At 44.6% G+C, this 20,316-nt stretch overlaps 1 protein-coding gene across 7 annotated transcripts in view; it reads right to left on the bottom strand.

Annotated features, from left to right (window-relative positions):
- ABCC5 (ATP binding cassette subfamily C member 5) overlaps positions 1–20,316 on the bottom strand; it is an 85,849-nt gene that overhangs the window by 39,152 nt on the left and 26,381 nt on the right. For 4 of the 7 annotated variants that reach the window (XM_082654548.1, XM_082654549.1, XM_082654550.1 and 1 more), the window contains 9 exons: positions 20,017–20,164; positions 14,967–15,200; positions 14,643–14,816; positions 13,832–13,979; positions 11,110–11,258; positions 10,595–10,702; positions 6,050–6,406; positions 2,367–2,438; positions 60–184 (listed from right to left, as the gene is read on the bottom strand). In XM_082654548.1, the coding sequence (XP_082510674.1) occupies positions 60–184; positions 2,367–2,438; positions 6,050–6,406; positions 10,595–10,702; positions 11,110–11,258; positions 13,832–13,979; positions 14,643–14,816; positions 14,967–15,200; positions 20,017–20,164 (1,515 nt within the window). Of the gene's footprint in view, positions 1–59; positions 185–2,366; positions 2,439–6,049; positions 6,407–6,951; positions 7,046–10,594; positions 10,703–11,109; positions 11,259–13,831; positions 13,980–14,642; positions 14,817–14,966; positions 20,165–20,316 lie in introns of those variants that run through there. The other 3 variants (XM_082654552.1, XM_082654553.1, XM_082654554.1) reach the window with 3 other exon arrangements.

The raw sequence follows: 20,316 nt of genomic DNA on the forward strand, positions 1-20,316 counted from the left end.
GGCTGCCTGTGTCTCACACAGCCAAGATGAAAGCATGACAGAAACCAAACATTCCTTGCCTTTCTTCATCAAATTCCTTCCCAAAGAGGATGTTGTCTCTCAGAGTGGCATTGAGGATCCAGGCCTGCTGCGCCACATAAGCGAAGGTTCCATTGACTGCAATGCTGCCCTCTAGAAGTGACATCTAGGGAAAGAGACACCATCTAATGGCATCACAACGCAAAACCATCACCCTAAGCCAGCAGAACCCCCGACATTCCACAGCGGAGTTGAAAATCTTGGCAATTTCCTTGGATACTTTTTGAACCCAAATCTGGACCTCACCTTTGTTCCACAGAGAGCAAAGCTACAGCAGTAGCTACAGCAGTCAAGAAAATCAAAGTTCTCCTTGCTTACGTGTGATGGGAGCCCAGCATAACCCATGACTTGAATGAACAAATACTTCATTCAGCAACCCATAAGCTACTTTATTATCCTCTTTTCCTAACTGCAAACTGTTCTAATTGAAGGAAGCACAAGCAGAAGGCCCCTGCAGAATTCCCCTGGGAGTATGCTGTAAAGATTTAGAGCTAGTCCCTGCCTCAAGATGAGCGCAGGTCAACTCATCCACAGAATTAATACAGGCTGTTGGCTACATCAGCTGCTTCTGTAAAATGAAGACCAGAGGGGGAAAAAATTCCAGTTAGACATCAACTAGTATTGCTGAGTATCTACACAATGATGACAGACCCTCCCCTCCAACATGAAGAGACTACATGATGAGCCATGTGCTTTGAATTGTGTTTTCCATTGCAGTGGTCGACATGAATCGATTTACCCATTTTATGCTCTTTCAGTGTTCCTTTTGGAACTAACAGTAGACGTTTGTCTTGGGTTAGGAATGCTATAGCTTGAAACAGTTTCATTAACCAATCTGCACATACAAGTTTGTCCTCTCAAACATGGTAATGCACAGTGTACACACACAGGCCGTAACGCAGTACCACAACTGCCCCCAAACAGGTAAGTACACTGATAACGCACTCAAGTGTTCAGAAACCCCCTGAGGGTCTAACTGTGGAAATCCAGCTCTCTCGGCTGCTACAGTACAAACACCCCACACTGCAGACCGCCAACAAAGAGTTACACTCTAAAGAAGCAGGGCTGACCGGTATTCCCAGACTCTCTGTCAGAGAGAAGGCTGTCAGGATTTGATCCAGAAGCAAAGACCCACTCATTTTTCAATTTAACTGCTGCCCACTAACCCTTCCTTCCCCTTCACTCCACCTGTATCTCATCACTGGCCCTGAAATCTGGCTGATGATCAGAAATTACACAGGAGGTCTTTGGTTTTTTACGAAGACCACTGGCTGAGCCCAACCACTGTACAGCCTCATAAGGCAGAAGCGGGTGTGGGTGGGAAGCTGCACCTCCAGATGATTTGAATACAGGCTTCCTCAGACCACCCCGGGCACCACTGCTCTAGAGGAGAGCCACAACTCCATCAACTGTGACAGTGACGCTGAACAGGACCAAATATTCCACAAAACAATCTTCCCCAGCCCCTTCTCCCATTTGTTTAATTTCCTCAATATGGAAAAATGACTCAGAGGACTTCATCCACCAGGAGGAATAACCTTAAGTTTATCCTCATCTCACCCAACAAGTCAAGCTAGTTTAATCCAAATGCTGACAGCCTTCTTCTGGGCCCTCTGAGCACTATTCACTCACTGCCCTGTGCTGTGCTTGTGTGTCTAGAAGGCCCAGCACCCCAATCAGACCATGGACACTCCTCCTTTTTTTTGGGGGGGGGCAGCGCCACGTGGCATGCGGGATCTTGATTCTGCAACCAGGGATCAAACCCGCGCCCCCTGCAGTGGGAGCATGGAGTCTTAACCACTGGACCTCCAGGGAAGTCCCAGACCATGGACTCCTTGAGGGCATAATTCTTTCAATGGTTAGGCTGAAAACGGAGTGGGTCTTTACTTCTAGATCAAATCCTGAAGGCTCTCTCTCTGAGAGAGAGGCTGGTGAGGCTGGTCCATTTGTTGGCAGTCTGCAGTCTGTCCATCCCTTACCTCTGACATTTCCCAACACACTGTCCGGCATACCTATGGCACTCAGTAAATACATGCTGAATAAAAGAAGGCAAGAGAAACAAATGACTCCAGCTGGGTACCAATCAGTCATTCAGCCCCCTTCCAGATACAGTGCTGTTGTTAAGGGGTAGGAAAGGCAGGGGGCGGGGTATGATACAGACCTAGGGTCATTTTGTTTCCACCTTTCCTGACTCTCTTCAGGAAATAAGTTCATTTTTCCTGAGACTCTGGCTAAGCAGAATCCAGAGAAAGAAGCAGAAAATGCCAAGGACAATCACAAAATCTTACCTGGCCTAAAATGGATGAAATGAGAGAGGTTTTTCCACTTCCCACACTGCCACAGATTCCAACCAGTTTACCCTGGACAAAGCACACGAGAGAGGAAGGTCGTTAAAGCACTACTGACCATTCATCTCTAGGACTTCGGATTTCTTTGAAGAAAAAAATGTTAACGACAGTCCATCACTATGGGAATGTCATCCTGAGGACACAGCAAGTCACTTACCTCTTTTCTCCCTCATCAGCCACCCACGTCATAGGGTTTCTGTGGGGATGCACTGAGGTAACAGATGTGTAAGCCTTTTGGAAAAATTAAATATGTGACAGACATTAAGGTATCCCACATCACTTTTAGAAAGGCCTACCCCCTTTCTTACTTTGTTGGTAACCCATGCTTTTTGATAACTTGTTTATTTTTCTTGTTGTTTTTGGAAAAGAGGACAGGACTCTTGAAAATTACTTTATTTTCATTTTATTTTAAATGATTTTTTTCTCCAGGGTCTATAAATCATTTTCATAAAAATTATGTGCACTGTGCACTGTTGTTTCCATTTTTCTACAAAACACCTCCAAGAATCTGAGGGCATATTTTTACCATCAATCCCACATGAAAGTGGAAAACCAAGCCTGTGATTAACTGAATATCCTCAGGCAAAATGATGAGTTCTCCATGGGCAGTGTTAAACGTTTTCAAGAACAGACATGATATTAACAGGGCCACTTGTTCAGCAACACTCTGTTGCCTCAAGACTGGCAGCGAGGAGAGGCACGGAGAGTGGTGGTGTGGAAAGAGCGTGGATTCTGGAGGCAGACAGGTCTTGATTTGAATCCCAGCTCCACCAGCACTTTCCAATTGTGTGGACTTGGTCTTATTACTTAAATGAATACTGTCTCTCTAACTGAGCTTTGAGCAACTTGGAAGGAGCCATCCTTGCAGGACCAAACACAGTGTCTGGTACTTAATAAAAGTATAATGGACAAAGTTTTTGACATGGTTCAGGAAGTTGAAAGATTACAGCCCAGTCATGATGAGGAGACCAAGTCACAGGCTCAGACTCTGCTCAGGTCGGTCAGGTTAAAACAGAGAAAACGCTGTTCCGATGACTAAATGGTCACTAAAGATGTCAACAATGAAGTAAGTGCCTGCGGCACAGAAGACATCAGGTGAATATTAACTTCCTACCTCTTCCCTAAAGAGGGGGGCTGGGGGAATTGTGGTATCTCTTCAAATAGCTAAAGGTCTGTCATGTGAACGTGGATGGTAAAGGGCAGAAGGAGGATCAACAGATAGAAAGGAGAAGAGTAAATTTCAGCTGATTACAAGGAATAATCCTCTAATAGAGCTGATCAGCGATGTGATATAGTTGCCTCAATCAAGATAATCGTTATTAAATAAGGAGCCTGCCGTTAAAAGTTAATTGAAGTCTGGACTTCCCTGGTGGCACACTGGTTAAGAATCTGCCTGCCAATGCAGGGGACAGGGGTTTGAGCCCTGGTCCGGGAAGATCCCACATGCCGCGGAGCAACTAAGGCTGTGCGCCACAACTACTGAGCCTGCGCTCTAGAACCCGCGAGCCACAACTACTGAGCCCGTGTGCCACAACTACTGAAGCCCGTGAGCCTAGAGCCCATGCTCTGCAACAAGAGAAGCCACCATAATGAGAAGCCCGTGCACCGCAACGAAGAGTAGCCCCCGCTCGCCACAACTAGAGAAAGCCCTTGCGCAGCAACAAAGACCCAACACAGGCAAAAATTTAAAAATTAATTAATTAATTTTTTAAAAAGTTAATTGGAGCTATAAAAACTGACTTGTGTGCCCGCCAGGGATGAACCATGCTAGTTGTTGCAGGTGGTCTCATAGAGGACCATCTCCCCCAGCTCTTATCTATAGCTTCCAAGAGCTGGGAGCTTTTTGTTTTCCCTTTAGTCCAGCTCTGGATCTGTGTAACAGGCCTCACACCGCATTAGTACCCCCTAAGCCCACTTCCAATTAAGTAGATGAACATTCCTTACCACCTCCATTACCACCACCCTTGGTCCAGAAAACTCTTATGTTTTTCCTTGGTTCTTCTCACTTCCCTCCTTGTTTCCCTACATACTCTTCTGAATCCAGAAGCTAGAATGATTCTCTTCATACGTAAGTCAGATCGCATCACTCTTCTCCTCCAAACCCTCTAACGGCTTCTCTATCCATTCAGAGTAAAGCGGAAATCATTCCAGGAGGCTCTGGCACCCCAAGCCTCTCTGCCCTCAGCACCCTCCCCTCTCTCCCATGCTCACTCTGCTCTTGTGACAGGCACGCTGCACACTCGGGGCCTTTGTGCTTCTGTTCCCTCTGCCTGAATGCTCTTCTTCCTCCACGTATCCATATGGCTCGCTCCGTCAAGGCTTTGCTCAAATACAGGCATACCTTGGACATATTGTGGGTCTGCTTCCAGACCACCGCAGTAAAGCAAATATCGCAATGAAGCGAGTCACACGAATGTTTTGGTTTCCCGGTGTAGATATAAGTTATGTTTACGCTATACTTTAGTCTACTAAACGTGCAATTACATTATGTCTAAGAAAAACAATGTAAATACCAATTTAAAAACACTTTATTACTAAAAAATGCTAACCATCATCTGAGTCTTCAATGAGTCATAATCATTTTCCTGGTGGAGGGTTTGAAATATTTTGAGAATTACCAAAACGTGACAGCGACATGAAGTAAGCAAATGCTGACGGAAAAATGCCTACAGGCTTCCTTGATGCAGGGTTGTCAGAAGCCTTCAATTTGTAACAAATGCATTATGCCTGTTATTACTTTTTTTTTTCTTTTTTTGGCTGGGCCGCATGGCAGGTGGGATATTAGTTTAAATGAGGCCTTCCCTTAAGAGGCCTATTTAAATTGAGCACACCTGCTCCCCCCCCCCCCCCAGCAAGCACTCTATCCCCTTTCTTCGTAGCCCTTTTACTTGTTTACCATCTATCTTTGCTCAGAAGAAGGTAAACTCCAGGGGGGCAGGGATTTGGGCCTATTTGGTTTTTCACTGCTCTATCCACAACTCTGTAACAGTGCCTGGCAGGGAGCTGGCACTCAAAAATGGAATGAGTAGATATATATACACCTGGGACCCTCTGGCTGCTGCAGCCCTCAACATGGCGCTGGCTCCCAGTCACATTCTGTATTTTAAAAGCCTTAAACCTGAAGTGTCTATGGCAGCCACTCTCTATAGGAGGACCTGTGGGAGACTCTAGTCCTGTGTTACCTGGGCCGTGACATCATATACCATAACGATCCTTTCCTTAAAAAATAAAGTTACAATAGAACTGCTGAGCACAGCATCACTGAGAGTACCTATTATATGTCAGGTTCCGTGCTATGCACAGCCCAGTGCTAATAAGAAGCTCATGCAGACCTACAATAACTAGAAATCATTATTACAGCTCACGTACAACTAAATCAGATCTATCCAGGGCAAAATTGCGGAAAACCCGCTCGAATGCTTCATTTCCTTGCTTATAAAATGAGTATCTCATGAGAGCAGTTGTTATTCATTTCTATTGTTAAATGCCTAAATATCCCTTCTAGAGGCGGAACTGGCCAGATTTGCTCTTTAGTTCAAAACCACTCCCAGAGAGAAAGCCCTTTGCTAAAAGGACTGGCAGCTGCCTACCCCTGCCAGGATAGACACCTGGTAGATGGTTACCTCTTCAATTTCCAAGTCGATGTTGTACAGCGTCCTCTGCAGGCGGAGGTTCCCCAGGTGGGTGTGCTTGCCCTCTTCCTCCTCAGGACTGGGCCGCTCGTCACTGTCCAGCAGGAGGTGGCCCTTCTGCTCTGCCAGCACCGCCTGATGCTCAGTGGGCTGCAGCTGCCTCACCTTCTCTTTCTTGCCCCTGGCAGCCCTCTTGTCTTTTTTCGTTTTGGGGGTCAGCTTGGGTGAGTTCTGGAGACTGGAGTGGGAGGAGTCCCATGCCAAGGTGGCATTTTTCATCTCTATCGTGATGTGAGGGCTGGCTGGTTTTTTCTGTATCATGTGAACCTCTTCCATTAGAAACAAACTCTGATAGGAGTTGTGAGAGAGGTGCAAAGATGAGACACTGGATCAAGACCAGGGAGACAAGCCTAGGGCGTACACTCACGAAGCAAAACACATCAGGCTATACAGTGGAAGGAAGCTGAAGGGCAAAAGGTAGCTCATTAGTGTAGCCCAGCCTCAGGCCCACGGAGAGGTCACGGGAGTGTGGGGACACCCTCGGGATGGACAGGGGCCTACTTAACTGGCCCAACACTCGACGCTACCAGTTACATGCTAAACTACTCTTTCCTTTTCCACCAGTCTAATGTGGGCCAAGGGCTATTTAACTGACTGGCCTGCAGCCCCTGTTCTCACTCATGAGTCGCTGAGTAGCAGGTAGTAAAATGCAAGCAGGGAAACCAAAGGGCAGCCACGCTGCTCCCCTGCTCAGACCCTCATCACTCTGTCTGCCTTCCAGACCACTCCTGCAGAACCCCCAAGCCTAGGCACTTCCCTCATGCACATGTCAGGGGGAGAGGCAGCGCTGAGATTGTGACCAGGCCTAGCTCGCTCCGGTTAGAAAGGAGTACCTAAGGTTCTATTGACGGCGGAGTACATCTTCTCGCCAACAAGTTCTCATGTCTTCCAAGTCCTGCCTCGGAACTTGTGAGAATTCAAACAAAGGGCTTGCGTGGAAGGGAAGGGTATCTCCCTCAGAAACATCCTTGGGAAGAAAGAAAGACTCTTCCCTCCCACTCATTCCCCAAGTCCCACTGAGGTATATCAGGGGAAGAGAAATGGAATGCTTGAAATACTAAATGTCTCTGAAATTAGATCTGAAACAGTGACCATAATAAACCTCTGCCCAGGACCAACATGTGCCCATGACTTTGAACCCACTTCTGACACCTCCCTTAACCCAGCGATCTTCCCTATAGGGTGCTATCCCAGTTGGATTCCCAGTACGATTAAAATTTTTTTTAAACGTTAGAAAGTCTTTAGAGAAAAGATGGCTTTTAATGGCAGGACTCTTTGCTTAGTTACCGAGAACCCCCAACTATTTTAAAGTTTGCAGGTGCTATTAAATGTACCATATAATCCCCTCGCCTAAGAGCAAGCTCTTTCTCCTAAATCCTAAACTCCTAGCTTGCTCTTTGCATCCCTAAATTGGCACGTCTCCTATCCATTCCCAATCCCTGATCTTCCCAGAAATGTCATGTTTCTAAATCTCCTAGATAATCTTCACTCTTGGTCAACCTTTAAAAAAAGTAGTTTTTTTTTTAAAGTTCAGTTTTCTGAAAAGAGCCATTGGTTTCATTTGCTCAGAGCCTTCCTAAGAGACTGGGCTGAGAATAACATGCCAAATATTCTGCCCACCTTCACAGAGTGAAACCATATGCTGACAGAATTCCTATCATTTCTCTCTCCTAAAGAGTTACTAAATGGGTCTTGTAGGCCTCATGCACTATAAAAACTATGCTAGTGCCTCTGGCTTGCACAGCTCGTCCACACTTTCCCTTCCCACAGGCTCCCTGCAGCCCCGCACTCCTCCCAGAAGGATTTCAGCTTCAGGTCACTCTGCCTGGACATGCTGAGGCACACAAGCACCCCACACACCTAAATTTATATCTACTTGGATTTGCACCTGCCAGGACAACAGAATCTTAGAGATACATAAACCATAAACCTCAACTTTACATCAAAACACTACTCTCACTCACTGAAGCAATCAAATCAGAATGTATCTTTTGAGCAGAAGAGGAGAGACTACTCATAGGGTTGCCAGATAAAATACAGGATGCCTAGTTAAATTTTGATTCCAGATAAATAATGAATAGTCTTTTAGTATAAGTACGTCTCATGCAGTTGTAACTGGGTGGCCTGTGTTTTTATTTGCTAAACCTGGCAACACTATACTGGTGACTGTCTTATCAGAAAAGTTACAAGGTGGCTTCTCACTGCCTTTCTAAAGTTATCATCCTCCCAGAAGTGGAGGCGGGGGGGAAGGAGGAGATTTGCCAAGAGGAATTAGCTAGAATGAGACTTATTCTCATGAGGCATACAACAGAGCTGGGGGTGATTTTGCTTCTATTATTAACTCTGAAGCTTCCTGGATAGAGGAAGGATCTGTAGCGTGAGAAGCCACCTGCTAAAACAGGTTCTCACTAGTAAGTGAAAAGAAGAGAGCTCTCGAGAAATAAGGGGGTTGGGGTGGTGTGTGAACAATCTGTACTATAAATTCCTATTCCTTCGTCCAAAATGCCACCAAAGCCATTCACTAAAAAGGACAGAGAAACAAATAGGGGGACAAATTTATGCTCAAAACATCTGCTTTAGGGGTGGACATTCTGCTTATCACAGATAATTTCAACTGATCTATCTTCAAGTTCACAGACTTCCTTTGTCACCTGTATTCTGCTACTAAGTCCATCCAATATATTTTCAAATTTTGATTAATATATTTTCTTAGCTTAAAATTTTTTTATTTGGTTATTTTCTATATCTTCTATTTCTCTGCTGAGACTTTCTACCTTTTCATTTCTAAGGTCTTTTTCTGATAATTCCAACATTTGGGTCATCTCAGTATCTAGACTTTCTTTGTATGCAGAGTAATGTTGGATTGTATCCTGGGCATTTTGAATATTATATTATGAGACTCTAGGTCTTGGTTAAATCTTATATAAAATGTTGCGTTTTTCTTTTAGGAGGAAATTGATCCATTTAGGATGAGCTCTGGTCTGCTTCCTGTGGGCTGTTATAAACAAGACAACAGGCCCCAAATGGAGTCACTTATGCTAAGCCCCATGTCACCAAACTGAGACTTAACTATAGTTTCAGCTCTCCCAGAAATGGAATATTAAACAAGTCAATCAGGAATCACCTGATCAGCACTAGTTAGGTAACCTGCCTGATAGACCCCTGCCATCCCCTAAAGGAAAGTAACCTTGTAATAACCAATGCGATTTTCTGTCTAGAAGAACTTCCTTGTTCCTGCTCCCTTCTACCTATAAAAGTCTTTCATCTTGTACAGCTTCTCGGAGCTCCTTCTGGTTGCTAGATTGGATGTTGCCCAATTCATGAATCACTGAATAGAGCCAATAAGATTTTTTAAATTTACAAAAAAAAAAATCTGCGTTCTTCAAAACTAGATATTGTGCGTTCTGCAAAATAAGGCTCTGATTACAATTAGACCATTTCTTTTCACGTGGCTCTGGATCTTGGCCTTCTAGTAGCCAGGCTGGGGCGAGGGAGGGCTTGGGGCTAGGGTCGGGGGGCACATTCTTGAGGACTAGCTTTCTTGACCAAACAAAATTCACCTGGTTAACCATAAACAAGTAAAATATAAATAAATCTTGGGAAGCTATTCTCCATGCTTCTTAAGAGGAAAACCCAATTTGTTTTCTGCTGAACACCTAAGGTGATGATATTAATCCCTCAAACACCTGAGCTTCAAGCCTTCAAGACCTTGCTTTTGTATTGCTCTCAGCAGCCAAGAAGAATTAGCAGGAGCTACTCTCTGCAGTGGCTTTGTCAAGAGAGTCCAGCCACACAGGTGCTGGACATTTTTTTTTTTAAGTATTAACCACTTTCAAATATCTATCTCCCTCCACCCTCCCAAATATATCTACCTCTTGTATCATGTATTTGTATTATTCTGAAGGCACAAAAAACACAGTCAAGGCACAATCAACTAATCACCTGCAAGGAAAAAAAAAACCCCTGATACGTACTTAACTGCAGTTCTCAGTATGATCTAGTCTTATGACTATTCCCATGTCACTGCATTACCTGTATCATGAGTGGCAACCACAGGGCGGGGAAAAGAATCAAAAAGAGCTTATTCCCGACAGTATTTTGGTAGAGGTAGATGCAGATCAAGGTGAGAAAAAGCTGACAGCCTCCTGATAATTCTAATTGCCTAGGTTTGAATCACTTAAAGACCCAGTAAATTATAACATATATCCATGTTAGGTCCAGGCAGAAGGGACTAGCTCTGAAGGGGAACACTGAAATTTTGGAAGCCCAGAACTAGGCTGTCTACAAAAGGTAAAAATTCATATTTCTTTGAAAAGGTCCCCTGAGCCTCTTCCACTGCCCCCTTTCTTACCAACTTGCCGAAAGGCTAAAGGTGAAAAAAGCCAAGTGCAGCCAGCCCATGTGGCCCATTGGAATAAAGGCAGCAGTTAGTTTTGCCACAGCTCCTGACACGGAGGAGGGAAGGGAGCCACTTACCTTAAATCTGTCGACAGCAACGGATGCTTCTGAGAGGGACTTTACTGAGAACGGTGTAACTTTCAAAGCAAAAGTCATGGAATTGAAGACAGTCACCACTGTGAAAGCCTGAAAATAGGAAAAGAGAAGAAACTGAGCCTGATGAGGCTATGCGACTAAAGTAACACGACGTCATCGATTTCCTTTCAGGTTTAAGGAGGGCTGTAACTTGACTGTCAAATGTTGGTAAGAGTCAGATATATTTCAGATATATATTTTTTAAGGTAGAGTTTTTGAGACCTCTAATTAAAATTCTCAGTGAATCTAAATCAAACAATGACCTGTATTTTCAGAATTAAACCCAAAGTTGTAAAACAACCCGTACACTTATTTGTGCACTGGGGCTAAATCCTCACTCTTCCACTTCTCAGATTAACCACATGAATGAAAGAAATCCAAATCTAGTAACCAGAGGACCAGAGCATCTCTATATGTGGTATTTCTAAAACGTCCCCAAGCCCTGAGGGCTCACTGACCTGTGCTGCTGTCAGATCAAAGCCAAGGGTCATGTGAACAGAGAAGGTCACAACACTGGCGATCACCATCACAATGGGAGCCACACCGACAGTGATGCTCTGAAAGTACCCGGCTTTTTCCAACATCCGACGTTCCTCCTCTCGGATTTCTAAGAATAAAAAGCAAGCCAGTTTCTAAAAAGCAAGTCGAAAGAAACCATGGGATATTGCTCCTCTGTCACCAAACAAGACTTGGTAGGTCTTCAGCCACCATAGGTTTTAAAACGACCCTGTAACATTTACGATGCAAAAAACTAGGTCAATATGGCCATCAATTACAATCACAAAAGCTGGCACACAAGCTTGAGGTTTGAAATGCATCAAGTCACAGGAATGAATCTAACAGAAAACAGTCACTACTTCTCAGTACAATGATCATCTTCTGCCTTAGTCTCATTCTTTTTGCAAATTTCTTTTGTTTAGAAGGAATGAACACATGAATCATATCTGCTAGTGGCAGTTTTGTTTGCTTCCCTGGTTGTTTATTTCTAGGTTAAGTACTTATAAGAAAGACTATACAACGATAATGGAGAATTAAAAAGGAACTAAGATTTACTAGGGTGTCTACTGTAGGTATGTTGGTGCTAGAATAGAGGCTTTCACACAAAAAGCAGTAAGGGTGATTGGAGGAAGATGAGTGAAATACAATTTTTGTAAGCAGAATGATTTTTCTTAAATATTTATAAAACTGACAACCTTATTATCAGAGCAACCATGGAGTACAAAAGACCAGGGAGTAAGAAGTATGACAATAAAGCGGTGAGGTATTTTCAAAAAATTTTCAAACATAAAAGCAATTTTTCTGGGAGACTATGAACTGACCTTTAAAGGTATTACCACTCTCCCAAACACTGGGAAATATATTGAGAGCCAGCTCTCAAGTCATAGTTTTAAAAAATTCGACTCATTGCTTTAACATGTATCACATAACTTGCCCAAGTCTATAATGAGCAAGGATGCTCTTTTCAAGCTAAAAGACACAGGTAAAGATACCAAAGTCAGGCGCTGAAGGATGAGTGGAGTCACAGAAAGAAGATTATAAAACTGAGAAAATTAGAATCTGAGAGCCGGAAGGGACTATCATTGGTGACCCTGCCAACAGGCTTAGCAGATGTCCTGTTAGCACCCAATTGTTCCATTCTATTGGCAACAAACTCACTACTTAAAGAAGGAGCCTAATCCACTGCTGGATGCTTCTGACCACTCATAATTAAAGTGTATGAAGTGGACACAATGTTCCTGAAGGTTTAGTCAACAAACCAAGCAGTGAAAATAAAACAGCTTCCTTGATCTGAACACTGTATTTCTATTCAACCCAAAATTGCACCAACTTTTAAACTTCTTTTTTTTATTTTTTGGCCACGCCACGCAGCATGTGGGATCTTAGTTCCCTGACCAGGAACGGAACCCACGCCCCCTGCGGTGGAAGCGCGAAGTCTTAACCACTAGACCGCAGGGAAGTCCCCTGCACCAACTTTTTAACTGGATCATATTCAGGTTAGCTCACTGTGAGATTATGGTCAATGAACAGCCATATCTTTTATATTTAAATTAAATTTAAATGTAACTATGTCTTCTCATTTGAACTCTAAAGCGCCTTTAAATATTTATTTATTTTATTTATTTATTTATGGCTGTGTTGGGTCTTCGTTGCTGCGCTAGGGCTTTCTCTAGTTGCAGCGAGCGGGGGCTGCTCTTTGTTGTGGTGCGCGGGCTTCTCACTGCGGTGGCTTCTCTTGTTGCAGAGCACGGGTTCTAGCCATGTGGGCTTCAGTAGTTGTGGCACACAGGCTCAGTAGTTGTGACTTGTGGGTTCTAGTGCAGGCTCAGTAGTTGTGGTGCATGGGCTTAGTTGCTCCATGGCATGTGGGATCTTCCCGGACCAGAGCTTGAACCCGTGTCCCGTGCATTGGCAGGAGGATTCTTAACCACTGTGCCACCAGGGAAGTCCCCTAAAGTGCCTTTAAATACATTTTTCTTAACTTCACCGTTTTTAGGGCCCAAGATTTCAACTTCTGTTGAGACCTTTTGGAATGCCCAGCTAATGCGCTAATTATTCCTCCAAACTTTGTGGCATTTACATACAACATGTTTATGTCTGCAATGAATTTACGGACCAGGATCGGGGCAGGCACTGAGAACCTTGTGACTCAACACAAATCAATTATTTGAGAAGAAACCAAATTAAAAAACCCCTGTGAGTGAGTGGCAGAGCGAGGCCCAGAGTCCAGCTGTCCTGACCTCCAGCCTAGCCCTTCTCCCAGCACTACCCCCAGGGTCTCACACCCACCTACCCGTAGTGCGCATGCACACACAGAGTGGTGGGGGCAGAAGTGCCGCCACTTGATACTGTTTTCTGTGATGTCCTCATGGCCAGACCAGAAAATTACGGGCTGGATGAGAGTATAGATAGGCGGCTTTGAAACTGAATGAATTACTCATAACCAGCTGAGTTATCTTGGGAAAAATCACAGTTTTCTCAGGTCTCAATTTCCTCATTTGTGAATTGAGGTTATGGGTGCCAGTCTCTAAGATCCCTATCAACGTAAAGCTCATAGGCGAGTATTAAGAACATAAGGTATTATGATCCTATGACGTTAGGATTCCCAGGAGCTAATGTGCTCAGGAAGCACAGAAGCCAACATCCTTCTACCAGTTACACGTATGAAGTCTTTAAACTCACTTTGTACACTCTGAGAGAATGCTTTGACCCAGGCATACATTTTAATAAATTTAATGTAGGTAAGGACTTCATTCATCTTCTGGACACGGTCGTCTGTGATGGTCACACATTTTCTCCTGAAATAGGCAGTGATCCGTGATACAAACATCTGAAAGGAAAAGCGATGTCATGCCAAATCACAGCTTATTCAGAGTTAGAACCGTCTAGTCTCTCTGGGAGATAAATCCGCTTAAGGTTATTATAAATAAAGTGAGCATCCTGTGGTTATACTGCTTTTTAATAAAAGTGGTCTATTAAATGATAATCAAAGAGTATTTGACTCTTATCCTTTGGAAGAAAGTTAAGACAAGTAAATATTTGTCCTCAGAGTAATCACAGATATCTACGCTACCAAAGGGAAGCGGGAGAGCCATATTAGTTAGCATCACCTTGAGGTGGCGTGACTCAAGCTCTCCTGCGTTACCTGGGGAAAGCAGGGTTCACCTGATGACCTCCTTCACTCACACTCCCTCTTTTTAAATCTCATTTAGGAGCTACTGCCTTTATTCATGTGACGTCCTCTGAAGTCAAAATGCTGCCTGTATGGATTGAACCCTGTCTAGCTCTTTCCAGACGTCCTCTGAAGTCAAAATGCTGCCTGTATGGATTGAACCCTGTCTAGCTCTTTCCAGACATTTCCAAACCAGGTACCTGCTTAAAGGAAATTTCCAATCAAGGATGTGATACCTCGGTGGTGCCTACTATATATAGCCCAGTGGAAGTAACTCATCTAAAGAGAAGCTGCCAAAATACGGTAAGGAAGCTTACTCACCATTGCAGGATAAAAGAGGATAAAAACAGCCGATCCCAGGAAGCCTGTTGGTCCCAGAATAATGACATTATAAATCATGCCCAAGATGGCAATAACAGGTCCTCCAGCCAACAGGCTGCCAACGGCAGCTGCCTCGAACATCCTCTGTCCGTCGTTGGAGCACAGGTTGATGAGCTACGAGACACAAAGAGCAGTGAGTGGACACTGCGAGGACGCAGGCACTGCCTCAGGAGGAAGAGGAAGGACAGAACGGGGACCCAAGGGAAGGAAGAAGCTCAGGTTGGGAGCTTTCTCTCTGCCCTGAAGCCAACACCCCTCGCTCACCTCACCCACGGACTTCTCCTTAATGTTCTTCAGCTTAAGGATCTTCTTAAACGCCATGGTCAGGATGGCCCCCCGCAAGCGGACCCCAGTTCGGTAATTCAATGCCCACGTCAGCGCAAGCGACCAAGAACGCACGATTTCTGTCAGGAGGAGGCCCAGGACTAACAGCAAGCTGTACTGGAGGTTAGACTCTGTGTCCTGGGTGTACTCCAGGAGGTGTTTCACCACGAAGGCCTACAGGGAGAAACACACACCACCGTCAGCTTCTCCACGGCACTCACACGCCACACCACAGTTTTATGTTAAGTTAGAAAGAGGAGGCAGCTCCACTGTACAGTGATAAGTGCCTAAGCAGAGAAAGACCTTCTCGGAGGACCAACTATTGCTGACGGCCCACCTGCAGCTATTTACGCAGAGCAATTTGCAGGAGGTAGGTCTAATTTGAAACTTTCTTCTTTCAGGACACCACCAAAACCCATACTCTTTCTAATGTAACATAAACCTGTCCATGAGCTGAAATTCATTCTCAACACACGGTCATTAAAAAGTATATATTTGACCTTATTTCCAGTATCTCCACACAATGATACATTTCTTTACATGAAATTAAGACCCTTTTTTTTTTTTTGGATCGTTTCAAACGTGCTTATTTGATAAAAAGGAACAGTGTACCTACAGTTGGACTGGGGAAGAGTGAGAAGTGCATTTGCAAAACATTCCTGAAAATAAACATCGGCAGTTTAATAGTACAGAAGAGAGCAAACAAAGCTGACTATTCAAAATCCAGAGACCCTCCCCAGGGCCCTCCCACACTCCCCGCTCCCTCCCAAAAACAAAAACATGTTACCTCAGGTAGCACATGTCTAACACCACCTGCAGGGAGGGAAGGCAGCAGCCCCCAAGAACCACCGAGTGCCACCTCCAGCTCTGAGGTCCTGCAACGCCGGAGCACACACTCACACGAGGCACATTCAGCAACAGGATTAAATACCAGGAAGTGGGAGGTAATGTACTTTTATTGAATATGAAAAAAATAAAAAGTACCATCTTCAAAGAGCATCTCACAGACACTGTACAACAGGAGGAGCATTGAGGTAACATACATGGGAACATACAGAGTCGAGTTATACAGGGCTAGCCAGCCAACAGGTCTGGCCTCGACTGTTGTTTTAACTACACACAGTGGAAATTACAGCATAGAACCAATATCTGTTTCCAGAGTCCGGAGTAGCGCATCAAGCTGACAGCACTTAATCGGTTAGGGCTCCTGAAGTTGCAGTTAGCCTGCAATAGAGGAGATTCTCCAGGAATAAAGACCTTGCTGCTAAGGAAAGAGAATTAAAAAAACAAAACTGAAAACTCCCCAAAGAGTTGGCTCTGCTTAAAATCACTGGTCCTATTGGTTCACTAGGCTGTGAGGAGTGACCTCTGCTCAGGAGGGAATACAAAAATCTAGGCCTCAAGGAAAAATGGGTGGCATCCTTCAGAGTCTTTTCGAGTCCTTGCAGCTAAAGTTGATCTTGCCAAAAATGAAACAAAACAAACCACAACAAAAGAAAGCCAAATCAATCCCCCTCCCCGAAGGAAGAAAATAAAATTAAGGAGAAACCCATTCACCCATCTACACCGATCCTTATAGCAAAGGGTACTATAGCTGGAGACCAGCGCTTGAATGACAGATAAAAATGGAGGCCAGAAGCAATTGTCCTGAAGCAGCTAATGCTGAATTCCAGAACCCAGACTCTCTCTGGGTAAATTGGTATTTCTTGCTTTTCCTGAGAGGAAATTAATATCAGATGTCGACTAGATCCTAAGAGATTCCCACCAATCAGATTTATGTCAAGTCTCAGTAAATAACCTGATCAAATAAATAGGAGATTTCAGATTCCAAGAACTATTGTATCCCACCTCTCCCCTCCCTCAGATTTTTAGGTTTTATATCCATTGCTTGGGTCACCACTGCATACAGCTGGGTTGTTGGTTTACTAGCAAGAAGATTGGCTTCTTTTCCAGTATGCAATCCAAAATGTGGAACTGAGTCACCGAGTGGCAGGGTCAAAACCCCATTTTCCTCACGTGAAGCAACTCAGTAAGATGGCGGTGCAGTAAAGCATTTTCTCACACACCTCGGCACTGACGGAGCAGTCTCCAAAGGAAGGCGTGAAAGGACAGCAGGTTGTAGTTTGGGGTTCCTTCCTTCCCATACCTTTATTGTGCCATTTTTCAGCACCAGGTAATAGCATTAGTACCTCCCAGAGAGGAGGAGCAGAGGGAAGGTGAAAGACAAAATGAATGCTTACACTATGCAAAACTTTCAAAGGGGAGGGAAAAGAGGAAACAGCAGATTAAAGAATTTCCAACACATAGGGGTTTTTTAAAAAACAATTACATTTCAAACCATTTTGTATGGAACAAAGAAAAAAAAAGGTTTTCATGAAAAATCTAACCAAAATTTCGTTTTAAAAGGTTACAAATTAATCATTTAAATTTAAACAAACTGGGAGAAAACTTGAGACTGTCAGCATAGTTGTCTGGCTGTGGAAAGCATTCCCAGTGAATAAACATTACCTTACCTGAACTCTTGGCGAGAGATTCTGCCCAGCTTGACTCTCTCATTCTGACCGCAGAATACAGCCATCCTGAAAATTCTAAAGAACAGCTTCTGTCACTGGTTCCACTACAGAGACACTCCCCCCAAATCCAGATCCTGACAGCATCAAGCAAGCTGCAGCTGGAGAGAGGTTGGAAGGGTGGGAAACTTACCTCTCTAGAGGCTTTTCACTGTCCTTTCCCCAAAAGGCCCGTGAGCAGAGTTAGCATTCACCAAGAGATAGCACTGCAGGAGGGAGCCGTCTCTTGCAGATCTACAGGGCGGATGCTAATTCTTTACACACAAATCATAGGTCAGGCCTGGTCTTTTAAAACTGTTTTAATCCAAGAAGGCCACAAATCACCTCTGCAAGTTTAGCAATTTGGTCACTCATCGTAGGTCAGGACCATACCCTTAGGGATTCTGGCTCTCCATTAACACTATGGTGACCCTTGGACACCGTGTGCAGAGCAGTGGTCCACTGGCATCACTGAAACCTTAGATCGTCTTGATCATTAACGTCCAGCCCCAGTTGGCCAGCAGTTAAAAAACAAAACAAAACACAGTCACTTGATTGTGTTTTATTTGCTCTGCATATGGCTACCAAGGTTCAGTGAGACCTGAGGGGAGAGTAAAAAAAATATATGGTATCTGGGGAGTCAGATCTTACGTAGATTTCTGTAAGGACAGACTAAGCCAGTTTGAAAGCCTCGCCGTATTAGAATATGTGCAAAAATCTAAAATGGATGTTCTTCCAGAGGATTTAAATCCACAGATGGAAGGTATGCTCATTGCTAATACTAATCTCAAACCCGATCCTTCAAATTTCCAATTAAAAAGAAATTTGTCAGAATTAGAGCTCCAAAAAAGAAGTTTTCGTTGCTTACAATTTGAAATCTTTTTTTATTAATTAGAGACACTGTGGATGGGACCATTGCTTTCTTGATTGTTCTAGGGGAAAATCTCCCAAAGTAACACAGGCCCTAAGGTGCTCTTCCTCAAGAGGGTGGAGAAAAGGAAAAGCGTGCTGCTGTCTTCCTATTAAAGGAAGGCTCTCAGCTTTCCCTGGCATCTAGAAGAGTTTACTAGAGATTAGTATTCCAGTGCGCTGTGCCTTAAAAGAGAGATAAAGGAATATGCAGATGCTCAAGTGAGTGACTGTAAGGCCCCCCAAGCTGAACAAGCATAAGAAACTTTTTTTCCCAAGTAAAAAATTAAAGTCCCAACAATCTATGGAATTTTTTGGGGGGGGGAGGTGGGAGGAGCCAATTAAATTCTTGCGTTGGCCGAATGGAATCAAGGAAGCCTGTATACCGTGCTACCCAGCTGCAAGAATTCTTCCAAAGATCAGATCAGCCACCAGCCCTGTAGTGAAACAATGACAGAAGCTCTTCTTGGGGGAAGCTGGTCCTATGAAAACGTTTGCCATTTTGGTCAGTGACATGATATTCAGTTACATGGTCCCTCTTACTTAAAACTTATACAAAAGTATGTTAGTTGGTCAATGAATAAGAAACCCAATACCAGAAAAGTAGTGTTCTCTGCTCCAGAAAAGAGATCAAAACTTTTAAAAGGCATCAGACATTAAAAACAAAAACAAACAAACAAACAAACGAAAAAACATAACAGAAAAACTGCAAATTAGTTTTACCTAATCACCATGCACCTTAGGCCCATACTTACCAAAACCATGACCCTCCAGCTTACCCACACACGGAAAACGCACAGAATAAGGAGTACTACGGCTCCGATGCCTCAAGGCAAATATGTAGAGAATAGATTTAATCAAAGTCTCAAGTGTAAGGCAGCACAGCAGGTGTAAGAAACAGGTGTCCAGAAAACAGCGTGACCGTCACTCTTCTCCCCTACTCTGCTTCAGCAACACTAGGAAAACCAGGGCTGCAACCCCAACACCTGCCACACGGTTTACACTATAAACCAGAACTTGAAATGGACTTCAGGTTAGCCTCTAAGAACCTCAACAGTCCTCCAGCTTCTTGAGGGCTCATGTGCCACAGAACCGTCAAACATGTGACAACTCTGCCCCCAGACCTTCAGTGTGTCACCAGCACCAACGCAACAGCCTACGCCACACAACACTGCTCTCGGCTGCTCACGGAACTGTGAGACACCTTTCCCGAACCGGGACTGTCGTTTCGTGTCGATACGCCGCAAAGCAGCGCAGCCCTGGGCAGAGCTGGAGTCATTCAGCTTCACCCCCACCCCAGGGAAGCAAGCCAGGTCCGCTTCTCCTCTGGCAACACAGCCCCCTCCTCCTTCCAGTTCTCACAAACCACCATTCACCCCAACATCAACTGCGCCCTTGCAACAGACCTGGAGGCATCTCTAAGGCTGCTAACTAGCCCAAAGGTGAGGGCAACCCCTGCAACAGAACAAGAAGGTTACAGCTGGCCATGGCTGGGGCCCTGGAGACTGTTAGGAAGGATGGTTAGGACTTACTGGTCCACTGAAGCCAGCCAGCTGCGTGATCATCAGGCACACGATGGAGAGGATGAGCCTGGTGCGGCAGAAGGTCCACACAACCCTCCGGAGGGAAGCATCGTCTGGCCCAACTTCATGCAGCTCTTCTTGCCACAGTCTCTCTAGTCTTAACAAGGGCACATGTCCTCCGTCACACATCTCCCCAGGCAATACGCAAACCCCCCCCCACCCCCACCCCCCACCCCCCCAACCTCCCTCCTGCCACCATTCACACCAGTCTCTCCTTTCAAGTTATGTACAGTCTTCACCTTCTGGGGA

This window comes from Grampus griseus (genome assembly GCF_964374135.1).
Source record: "Grampus griseus genome assembly, chromosome: 5".
In the NCBI taxonomy this organism is placed as follows: Eukaryota; Metazoa; Chordata; class Mammalia; order Artiodactyla; family Delphinidae; genus Grampus; species Grampus griseus.